At 34.5% G+C, this 12,162-nt stretch overlaps 1 protein-coding gene across 1 annotated transcript in view; it reads right to left on the reverse strand.

The window, feature by feature from the left end:
- The window catches only part of LOC149805760 (RNA-binding protein 25-like), a 99,823-nt gene that overhangs the window by 8,161 nt on the left and 79,500 nt on the right, over positions 1-12,162 (reverse strand). The window contains exons 15-18 of the mRNA XM_089950429.1: positions 10,372-10,445; positions 9,419-9,569; positions 6,061-6,418; positions 3,291-3,547 (exon numbers count right to left, since the gene is read on the reverse strand). Of these exons, the coding sequence (XP_089806555.1) occupies positions 3,291-3,547; positions 6,061-6,418; positions 9,419-9,569; positions 10,372-10,445 (840 nt within the window). The remainder of the gene's footprint in view (positions 1-3,290; positions 3,548-6,060; positions 6,419-9,418; positions 9,570-10,371; positions 10,446-12,162) is intronic.

The following is a 12,162-nucleotide window of genomic DNA, read 5'->3' on the forward strand; positions in this document are numbered from 1 at the left end:
AAATTACCATATTTCTAGAGGATGTCATCCCAGTACACCATCAGCACTGTTGCTGGAATCAACAGGGTGATGATATAATCCTTGATTTTCGTAAAGACTAAGTGACTGGTTTTGGAAAAAGGGTTGAACTTTAAACTGATAAACCATGCTGCAGTAAGCAAAATTGATAAATAGTTAAGATCAAATCTGACTGCATACCAATCCCTTCTGATGTAGCAATGTATCGATCTAGCCATCTCTATCTTGAATTTCAGTGGCATAATGTATTGGTTGAGATGACTCAGTTTGATGACTGGTCTTACCTTGTAGTCATTTTCTGGATAAGAAAAAGCCTGCAATAAAACCAGGAGATTAATGGCTTTTGCACAATCTCCACCAACTGTTAGTTGAAGAGCAACAGTATCTCCTGTTGTAGAAAAGCAACCTTTTTCCGACCTGATGCTAGGTCCATGAAAAAGTGGGGGGGGGGACATGATTTGGAATTTTAATGTAGCTTTAACAATTTTTCAGTCCTATCACTACCATGTCGATAGTGTGGCAGTTTATAGTGATGTCTAGCACCGGGGCATCATGCCGCAGTCATGTAGCATGATGTCCCAACCAGTCACATTATCCTGACACCAGGCCCACCAGTCCTAACACTACCCTCTTAATGCTGACTGCCTATGAGGCAGCTGTTAGTACCATTTTTTAAAGTCTTTGGTTTGACTTAACCAGGGTTCGAACCTGCAACCTCCAGCTAAATATACTGATGTTATCTTTGCAAGATTTGTTGGTTTTTTTTCTTTCCCTTTAACTGCTTTCTGTTTAAAGACAGTCCAGTCTTCTGACCACATAGCATGCTGCCAGGAACAGATGAAGTACACTTGGTACACACTAAACAAGACTTACGAGTATCTTTCCTTGCCTTAAATTTCTAGCATATAATGTACTTGGTCAACATGTTTTACTGAAATGACACATGATGAGAAGAAAATAAAATATAAATTGACAAGTCAGCATGTTAAGAAGTTGTTAATACAACATCCACTAGTAATGAAGTAAAAATGGTCAGTGTCATGCTAAACCATGAATGAGGACATTCATGCAATAATAGCATGTTGTATATGTGATAGCATGTTATATACGTGGTCAAAATAGACAATGTCTATGAATTGACAAATTCAACCCAACACCAGACAAAATTTAAAAAATATGTATACTACCAGTAGAGCAATGACTAATAAACAAAATAAAAATTCCTGGGTGGATGGCTAATTTTGCGACTGACATTGGCATGGAATGTTTGGAGACATGAAGTATGAAGCTGACAGTACAGAAGACAAACTTAAAAACTAAGAACACCTGGTGGTGGCAAGGAGAGGTAAATGGACAAGAGCTGTTTCCTCTTTAACTAAAAGGGATTTACTGAAAAGATGTATTTTTATCTCTTTAGGAGGGCTTGATTTGGCAGGTATCTGACGTGTATCTCTAACATTAACTAATTAATCCCTGGAGATTTTTGTCATTTTTGTCTGAAATACAAGTAGGAAATACAATTTGGGGGCTGCTTCTAAATACATCCCCAAAAATCTATGTCCAAGTGATATCCACTTGGCCAGGTGCCTAGTTGTGTTAGAAATGTCATTTTTCATTGGCTATTTCACTACGCATGTGCAGAAGGGTAAAAGTTCTTTTTTTCATTTTTTGCTTACTGGACCCATCATTTTCATGTCCTTGCCATTTTTGACTTGAAATCTCCAACTTAGCCTATTTATTGCAAAGGTTCACCTGTCTGTGTGCAGTTCAGACTGATCTGTCCATGAACTAAATACTGTTTGAGATTTCAATACACTGTCTTAGAGGTTCCATAAATGTATATATTGCATGATGGATGCAATATGATCAGCCTGAACAGAAAAGATCAAGCCTTGTGCCCATGCAATGTAAAACATTAAAAGTGGCCAGTTGTGTGGGAAAAATAGGTATTACGTACAATTTGAAATAAAAAGACATTTAGTTACATAGTCCAATTTATTGGACTTGTGTGTCAACTTTTTTTCCTGTCGGTGTTTTCCCATGCTTTGTTTATAAATGACAACATTGTCACTTCTCTGTTTATGTTTATAGTACAACTTCTTCCCAACCCCAGGCACATTCCCTCTTACATAATAGTGCAACAAAATCAGTTTAAATGAGATCATCCCACTTGACTGTGCCTAAAAATGTTGATGTATGCTGAATTTGCCGTTTTTCGAGGGATTTACACAGTAATCTTCATGAGTTACGTGAGTTGTAATATAGAGTCTGATCCTCTGGATTATTCATGAGTTACATGAGTTGTACTATAGAGTCTGATCCTCTGAATTATTCATGAGTTACGTGAGTTATACTATAGAGTCTGATCCTCTGGATTATTCATGAGTTACGTGAGTTGTACTATAGAGTCTGATCCTCTGGATTATTCATGTTCTCAATCTTTCCCAAATCAAACTGAAGTTTTGAGATTAAATACAGTGATCTGGAGACAGACTGCTATAAACATGACATGCACATGCATCATGAACTAAAGCAAAAGTCACTTACCAGTCTACATTTAACATTCACCTGTGGAGCTGTCAAATTCCAAGTAGATACGAGAGTTTTAGAAGTTTTCATTATTACTGATTGGACAGGCAAGCTTGACTACATTTTAGTAAAAATGTGCAAAATCCATTACCATGTGTGAGTTACCAATACTCCCTGCATGGTGATTCAAGCTTTGGGACTATTGATACAGTATTTTTAGTGCTCATGTTCTGGGACTTTTATAAAGAAAGGCTATGGCAACCTCTAAATCTTTACCTGGACTTAAACACATTTAATTTTCATAGGGCTCAAAACAAACTGTCAAGTACACAGTAATAGAACTTTTGTGAAAACTGCAAATTCACTCGTCGTGATGTACCATTTTTCTGGATTTAATGGTGAATACAAACCTTAAATTTTAAGACCCAAAAAACAAATGATCCTTCTATAGAATAACAGGACTCCTTCCCTAATCAATAAATTACCAATGACATCATATTTTGCAAAACCACATAAATTGATCCCCAAGAAAACAGGTTCAATTGAACATGGTGTCCATATGCTTGTCATTGTAACGAACATTTCCAACTTTCAAAAGCTCTGAATGCAAAACCTTCACAATGTTGATTCTGCTGGCATTAAAGGCAGAAAAGTGACTATAACATCTTACCATGCTTATGCAGATGAGACAATAACTGAACTTAGTAACCACACATTTACTGCATTACTGCAGAACACACTACCTGATCTACAATATTCCAGTCTATGCTATATGCAAACAGCTCATCCTTGGCTGTGGGTATGCTGTCTATCAGATTTTTTATTTTAGCCCTCTTTTCCTCAGCTGTTGGTTTCTTTTCTGGCTTGTCCTCATCATAATCAAGAGGGACCAGCTTTCTCTTCTTGGCACCATCACTGGATTCTTCATCATCCTGGTTGAACACATCTCCTACAGTCAATTTCTTTCTTTTCCCTGAGGCGGACTCTGCAGGACTTGAACCTGATCAACAAAAGGGGAAATCCTAAATGGCTTATCACAGCAGACATGCACTGTTAAACTGTAGACTGTTAAAAGTTGTACAAAACTTTATAGATCTGAATGTCACTGAAACTCACATATGAAACAAAAGGCTGAAGTGAGACTCATAATGCTCACTTGGATTGTCGACACATGACAACTGGAGAACATAAAATATCACACATATAATGAAACATTACACTACACTATTTAAAAAGTCCAAAATGTTTTAGAGTTTTTGAAGCTTGTCATCCAGCGGTTTATCAAGAGCTCAGCGATTGTGTCCTTAATACTATTCCTCAAACTATTTTATGTCATGATAAAGGAAATTTTCCTACTGGTTTCTGCTTTCAATGCATAGTCAGCAGCAGCAGCTATCTTTGTCTCACTGTTTTTATCAGTACCTGCCTTTCTTCTTCACCCATCCCCACCATAAAGCAAAAAGAAGTAACAAACATATATGTATTTTTATATTAGCACTCATTAAAAAAATAGCAGATGGATATTTTAAACTAATTCATATTAGATATGCTAATATTTCTCTTAGCTTAGATCAATTCTATATTATTAGATTTATTGTGTTCATTGCAATTACTGTCTGTCCTATTTTCATTAAATCCAAAAATAGAACTTGATCAAGCTAATTTCATTTGAAGACTATATGCAGTTTCCATTTTACAACCTGAATTTCTATGATCACACACATACCTCTTTCATTAAAAATGATTTCATGCAGATGGCTTCTTGTTTTGTTGTATTAGCCACCATTTCAAGTTATATTTCCAGCTGCATGTGACCATAGAGCACGGGTCACATGATTCACCCAAAACCTGCCCCAAACCACCCAAAAATACCCCCAACCTGCCCAAATCCACCACAAACACGATGTAAATCAAATGAAACATACCCAAAACCACAAGAAAATGTACAGCTTCTCTTACAATGTTTGGATTTGTTTGAAGGCAGCATCGCTCCTCTACCAGAAATGTCAACAAATAAAAAATTTCCATATTTTTTCCAGTTTTGTTTTCTTTGGATGAAACAGATTTTTTTCAAAGTTCACTTATAACTCTTACTGAACAAATGTGTTCATTTTTAAAATCAAAAGCTTGTTTCAATATTTTGAATCTCCCATAACATATGAATTAGAAATATGTCCATATGTTACACCAAAGGATGCATCACAAGACAGTTATGACTACTAAATTTTTTTAAAAATGCAGACAACTAATTTAAATTACAAAATGAAAATGTTAATTTACTCTATTAAAATGCATATGTTGGTGGGAATTTTAAAAAAACAATAGAATTTGAACATTTTAAATTTTGACAAAAATTCCCATAACATTATTCACCTTTGTATAAAAAGGACCAAATTTTTAATTAAATCCACTCGTGTCTGGTTGGTGCCTTTACATCAACTTTCAATGTAACCTGATTAAAGACTGTATAGTTAATGCAATCAATTGGTGCATAGGATTCTGCAGTAAAAATTGCCCCAGTTAATATATTTCTATGTATTCAGTGAAGGTCTTGCAGAGATTCACTGCAAAGAAAAGAGGGGTGGGGGTGTGAGTGGTGATGAAGGTTTGTATTCTTGATGACGCTTAATATTCCAAATGCAAACTGTGAAATAATAAACAAATATTTATCACATTTCCATCTTTACTTGACAGATATCAAAAGAAAGATCAGCTTCAATGTGTTTCTCTTTAATGTACAATGATCACACATCATAGACATGTTGGCACAATGCAAAACTGGACTCGTTTTCACCTCTTCTACATAAGAAACGATACCAAAATGAAGCTATGGTTTAAGCAGTCGATCTGACAATTGTGATCGCTTGAGCACTTTGACTGGCTATACAAATATGTTAAGCGCAAGCATCTAAATGATCCATATAGCAACTGTACATCATCTGACTAAAGAGTTCCACAACCTGTGAAAACCTACTGTAAGAACTCCATGAAATTAACTCGCAATCAGTTCAATTACAACTGGGCTTTTGTCTGTGATCAAAAGGTAGCAGAAAAATCTTATCAGGAATGACATCTTTAGAATGTTCACAAGCACGTGTTAATGGATGGCCATGACAGACTAAATGCTATACCATAACTCACTTAGCCTTTGGTTGGCAAGTTAAAAACGATCTATGTTAACTAAATGTTCATCTCTCTCTCTCTCTCTCAATCCAGGCCAATGACAATAGAAAAAAAAAGCTCAAAACTTTAAGGATTAATTGCAAAACATTGGTCAAACTGGAGTCTGAATATGAGATTATTATTGTAATCTGAAATCAGTTGCCTTGCAATAAAATAATGGTTGACAATATATTGGCATTTGTAGACCATCTGATCAGCTCTGTGTAAGAAAAAAATTACTTAATTTCCATAGGGGAAAATAAGAATCTTCTGCATGAAAATATATCTGGGACAGTCTCTCTACCATTATAAATATTCCTATTCAAAGAGAGGTCAAGAGTGAACATTTACCTAGTTTCAGAGATCCAAATCCCATTCTGGAACTTGAATTGGATTCCTCTTTGATTGGTGGCCCGTACACTGGCTGTGCAGGTGAAACACCAATCCCGAAGCTCATTTGGGAGTTTTCATCTTCATATGACAGTGGTGTCACAGAATTGGAGGCATTGTATTCAGGTAGTGGTGGCTCGACAGGGCGTAATGTGGGTTTCATGTTGGGTGGCAGTTTTTTCTCCAACTTTTCAAATTGCTCCTCTTCTTCTGGCTCCTCTTTGATCTCCTCCCTGTCCTCTGAGATAGGTGGAAGGTTTTCCTTCATATCTATAAGATGCAGTCTGGGTAGCAAATGTTCTTCCCTTTCTCTTTCGATCTTTAATAAGTGAGAGACAAAGAAGAGAAAACATTTTCAAAACAAGGTGACAAGGTGACTAAGGAACATATTGTTTAGCCTGAAAGAAAGCTTGGCAGTACACAACATTCAAAATCCTTTAGGACAAACTTCAAACCTGTTTATGTCATCACAAAAATAATCGTGTACTGCTATATGCCAACCAAGGAGATACAAAAAGTAAATTGTCAGGTTGATAAAGCTCTGAAACGTTTATTTTCAAGGATTTTTCATCGACTTCTAAAACTTGTATCAAGCATTCTGTCTCATGGAAATTATATCTTTTCCATGCGACATAATTAAGTATCAGTGTTTTGCATCATTCAAGCTTCTCTTATTTTTGAAACAAATATTTGCTGCTAATATTTGAGGGGATTTAATTGGTTTTATCAAGGATTACTTATGATCATTATTCCCAAGAATTAAAAACATATTTTCACTCAGAAAACATGCATTTTTTAAAATTAAAATAAACTATTATGAGACTCTCCCATAACATCTGAACTATCTTCTCAAACAAAGGATTTGCCATTAGAAACAAACTTTTAAAAGCTACATTTTCTGATGAATATTATCAATTTTCAAAGGAATAAAAGTTAATGACAAATAACTGTCAAACTGTTTCACTCCTATGTCCCTTCTTATATCTTAAAACACAGATATCAATCAGAATTGAGCAAATGTCACACATGAAATACATGACGTGATTCACAACTGCACAAGAACTACAAATCCATTGAGTGACACAAGCAGAATTTTTCCATTTAAGAATTTTTTAAAAATAGTGCATTCTTCACAAAAAATGCACACAATTCTTATATTTTGTGTGACTTTGCCATCATAGAATTGAAAATTTTGCAGAGTCTTAAAGTTTGGGAGGATTTTCATTATTGTGAGCAAAAGATGCAACCTGCATTTGCATGCAACTCATTTTAATTTACTGAATACAAATGTGAACTTTACTGTTTAACTGCATATGTTGGTATGAAGAAAGAATTTTGTTGTAGGACAAGGATTATTTTAAATTTGACAAGTTTAAAAATAATATATACCATTGTATACAATAAAGGACTGAATTTTGTTTAACAAATGCACTTGTGCAGTTCTCAGAATTTTTGTTTCAAGCTTCCCTCCTTGGGACAAGTGGTGCAATAGATACTCATCCCTGTCATCACTTTACTCATTACAGTACAATTACCACTAGACTACTTGTGTTCTTTCTAAAACACATGGACACCTAATGCAAATTAGATACTACAGAGTTTTAAACCAGCTGTCTTCACTCTGAATGTAACAACATATTTCAAGATCTGGAACCATCTCAGTAACAAGTTTGTACTGGGTGCATGCATAAGTCTGCTTTCTTTGCGAAATGTTCTTGACTGAAAACAAGTCGGCAAACTAGATAAAATTAAATGATAATTGATAAATGCTAGATGTTAGGCACTGATGAGCTTCAGAGCCCATTTTAGGTGGAAAATGCATACAAATATTCTGAAGTCAGTCAGTATGTTTCTTTTTATTTATGTCTGACAGTAAAATTCACCACAATGGTCAGCTGGGAGTGATGAAGGTTACTACTGACAATAACACAGTTCCCTTTGTCGGCGACAAAATAATCAGCCATGATTTATCACAATACATTTTTGTTAACTTTACACATCTAAAATCCCATGTCAAAGATGTCTTATCACATATATGAACAACTATTTTCTATAATAAAATTCTTTCATCATATTTTGGGAGGTATGGCAAATCAGAGATACCAACAAATAAAAAGCAAACCAAATAAAATATAAATTTGAATACCACATGTGGGTGAAAATTAGTGCTAAATAATACTTTATACAGAGATGCCAACCCATATTAAAGTGAAAAAAGAATGCCTACTTTAAACAAGAGTGCCTCAAAATGAATGATGCTCTAATATCTGAAAATTTCCAGGAATACAAACCCATTTATTTGTTTTAAACTACTTAATGTTAAAACCATCTCTGATGTCTTTGAGCAACAAGATTTTCAAATTAACCACTGTGGCAATCATCTATAATTGAAGATCAGCACCATTTTCATTTAGAACAAACAAGACACCATTAGAAGACTTTTTGTTCAAGAAGGTTCCAAATGTTTACAAGATAAAATCTTGATAACTAGAAGGTCTGTTACTAAAATTATAATAAACATGGTAAACACAATCTCTTTGGGTCAGATCAATATAATAATCCTAATATTTATCCTTCAGTCAGAAAAAGGTAAACAATGTTGGTTAAAACACTGGCACTGATTTTGGACAAAGACAGCTACAAAAAATACAATTGTACATAATCCAGAGCATATCAAGACATTAAAGAAAAACTTTTAAAAATGTACAAACAATGCAAGTTAAACAGACACATCATATATCAGATCAGCACAATCATTTAAGGCCAACTAGACAACACATCTTCCAAGCCGTACTTATTTTCATAGGGTGTAATCCATATTTGCCACTTTCAGAATGACATCTTTCTTGAAATGTCTCAGGTGAATCAGGGTGCATAGCTTACATAATTTGACCAATCAATATGAAAATAAAATTTCTGAAGCAAGTAAAAAGGTATGCTTTCACAAAAGAATTTCAGTCTGGCATTACAAGCATTTCTGTGATCTAGATATGTCAGTGATCAAATGGTAGTTTGTCTAAATAAATTATATCTGACATGAAAACTGGACTGTGAGAAAAGTGATCATAGTGGCATAATCCGAGCTTAAATACAGGAATGATTCCAACAAAACTGAAATGGCTGGGCATCTCTGCATATATACTTGTACCTATTTTGAATGTGTGAAGCCAAACTGGTTACAACACTCCCTGTCAATAAAACTGCACAAGTTTAAAAGTTGAATAATGGGAGGGTTCATCATAATACAGTTTATGGTGCTCTGTACAGCCTTCATTAAACGAGTTTTAAAGACACAAAAAGATAAGTAATATCTTACTACCTTTGCAATTTCTGCTTCAATATCTGGATGACCTTCTTCAAGCAACTTCCTGCGAATTTCTTCTAATTCTTCTTTCTCCTTCTGTCTATCACGTGCATCTGCCTCCTTTTCCTTCTGTCTTTCTCTCAATCTTCTCTCTAACGCACTTCCCCTGTTTAAGAATTATTATTGTTAAACAAGCAATGTCTTGGGTGTCACCTACCTCTATTAATGAAATAGTTATCCCAGAAGGGAAGTCAATTTAAATATTACTGGAAAGGATGGAATGCCATTAAATTTTGTTATTGCACATTGACAAATCAAGAAAGACATATATTTACAAGTTTTCCCCTGCTATGGCAGTAGTAAAATGGTGCTATTATTCTCCAAGTTTGTAATCCATCTTTCTAAATTTGAAAGGAACATCTACTCTCCAAATTCATGTATAACATTAAAACCAAGCACATCATTGCTTTTTTTGTCTTCCCCATGTGTACTAAAGGAGGAATTTACATTATTGGTCTGCATTAATTTTACTGAATTTTCATCTTTTATTTGTAATTACATGCCTCGGAACAGATGAATAGATGGACAAACGTACTCAGGCAACCAAACAGACAGGATGAATGAGTCTGGGACAAAGAGGGTGAAAGGAAATAGGCTCCTCTTTAATCAAGTCCCACTTAATTTTTATCCTAAATATGATCATAAATGTTAAAAATTGTATATTTTTTTTCATGTATAAAGCTTTTTTTTTTACATACCTTTTACAATATTTAAACATTTTCATCTATCTTTTATTTATAAGTACTTAATATTTGTTTATTTGGAAGAGTGCTGGTTTTTCTTACAACTCTTTAAAGTAACATTTATAAGAACTGAAATGGCCCCATATAGCTAGCATAGTGCTGACTTGCTGCCAAATCCCAATACATATGCAAACACGTATATGCATATCTTATCCCATGACTTACTTGTAAAACTTTGGATCATCTCTCTCATCATCATAGTCCTCTAGAAATTCTTTCAGCCTTCTGGCTTCCCTGGACTATGAAGCAAACAAAATGCATTTTATTTTTAGCATATATTTCATTCAAGGAGACACACACACAAAACAAAGGCACTAATTATGTATACGTGCCAACCCCCCCGAGATAAAACAGTAATTACTGCTAATAAAAGTGACAACAAATTTGTAATTTGCACATAAAAAATGTAATCTATATATTACATGCCAGAATTACAGCAAGTAAGAAAAAGATACATTTAATATGCTACTAACCTGGTTATGCAGCTGGTCGAAATTTTTGTCACAAAGGAAAAATCCATATGGATTAGAACCAGAATACAAACACAATTATACAGAAAAATTAGTTATATTCAGCACTCACTTTCACAGCATAACCTTAACTGAATCACTGTGAACTGGAAATCTGCAATAAGTATGAACATGTATTCAGAGTGCTGTATTACATAACTCTCGTATGCTTCTTTCAAAGTTTGTAAAGTGGTGTTGATTTGTCCTTTTCTTCTGATCTGTCACATTTTGAAACTTGAAAAGATCTATCTGCCCTAAAATTGCTCATCATATAACATCCACAACTCAAACTATAAAGCATTTCACTTCATTTCTGGTGCCATTTTCCTTAAAAGTATAGACTGGTCTGCTAACTAGCTAGTTTATCAATATAATGAATCTATGAGGCAAAGTTCATACTTAAGAAATCCCTGTTTTCTTATAAATGGGTCATATACAGTTGCTATAAATAGCAAATAAGATAAGTACTCTAATGCTTTTCTTAAGCAGCAGTCATCTTTTTAAGAATATTCTCAAATTTATGAGCTGAATTATGAGTGAGATAATAATAACAAATGGAAAAAAACAACTTTTTATTGTTTTATTTTTATTTCATTTTTTAATGTTCCAAAAAGGCATAATCCAGATACAGGTAAGCATAACAAGTAATTTGGTGAAAAAAAGCGTAATGATTACACCAAAAGCGTAATGCTTGACATGTTTGATAATGCACGCAAATTCATTTTTTCTGTAGTTTCCACTCAAAGAGGTTTATTTGTCCAAAGTCTCTTAAATCTGTGACATGTAGCAACCACAAGATCCAAGGTTGGTACCCCGAAAATAAGGGTGAATTCATAGTAAATTGTCTTTCTGAACAAGAATCCCCAAAGTGAGTCACTGGTGCAATCCCATTGTGCTAACATATCAACCAATGTTACTTTTTTTTTTGCTGCTGCCAATACATTATTTTCTACATAATGTACAAACTCACTTATAGGTAGAGTCCAACGGCAAACTGCACAGACCCAGACTGGCCATAACATAATGCACCAGCATATCTGGCTCTCTGCAGTTTGTTAGTAGTATTCAGTGGAACAAACATAAACCTTGATCTGCTAGCGCATTATGTGATGCCAGATCAGGGTCAATGCCATTTGCTGCTGGACTTGACTTACAAGTGTGTATATACTGTAATGATATTTCACATGTACATATTCCAATATACCCAAGTAAAATTACATGAACATTTTCATTTGCATCTTTAGAACAGCAATAGTTCAGTTGGTCTAACACAGCTCTGACTTTGGCATCATGTGCCATTCAAATTTTGAGCCCAAGATTAGGACTTGGTGTTCCCCTTCTTCCAAATATGCAAGTGAGTCTCACATTAGTAGCACCTGGCATGTACAAAATAATACACAGTAACATGCAGTTCACAAGGAGAGTGATATTCCAACCAATAAGAATG

The sequence above is a fragment of the Sinohyriopsis cumingii genome, chromosome 2 (assembly GCF_028554795.1).
Source record: "Sinohyriopsis cumingii isolate HCF-2022 chromosome 2, ASM2855479v2, whole genome shotgun sequence".
Lineage (NCBI taxonomy): Eukaryota > Metazoa > Mollusca > Bivalvia > Unionida > Unionidae > Sinohyriopsis > Sinohyriopsis cumingii.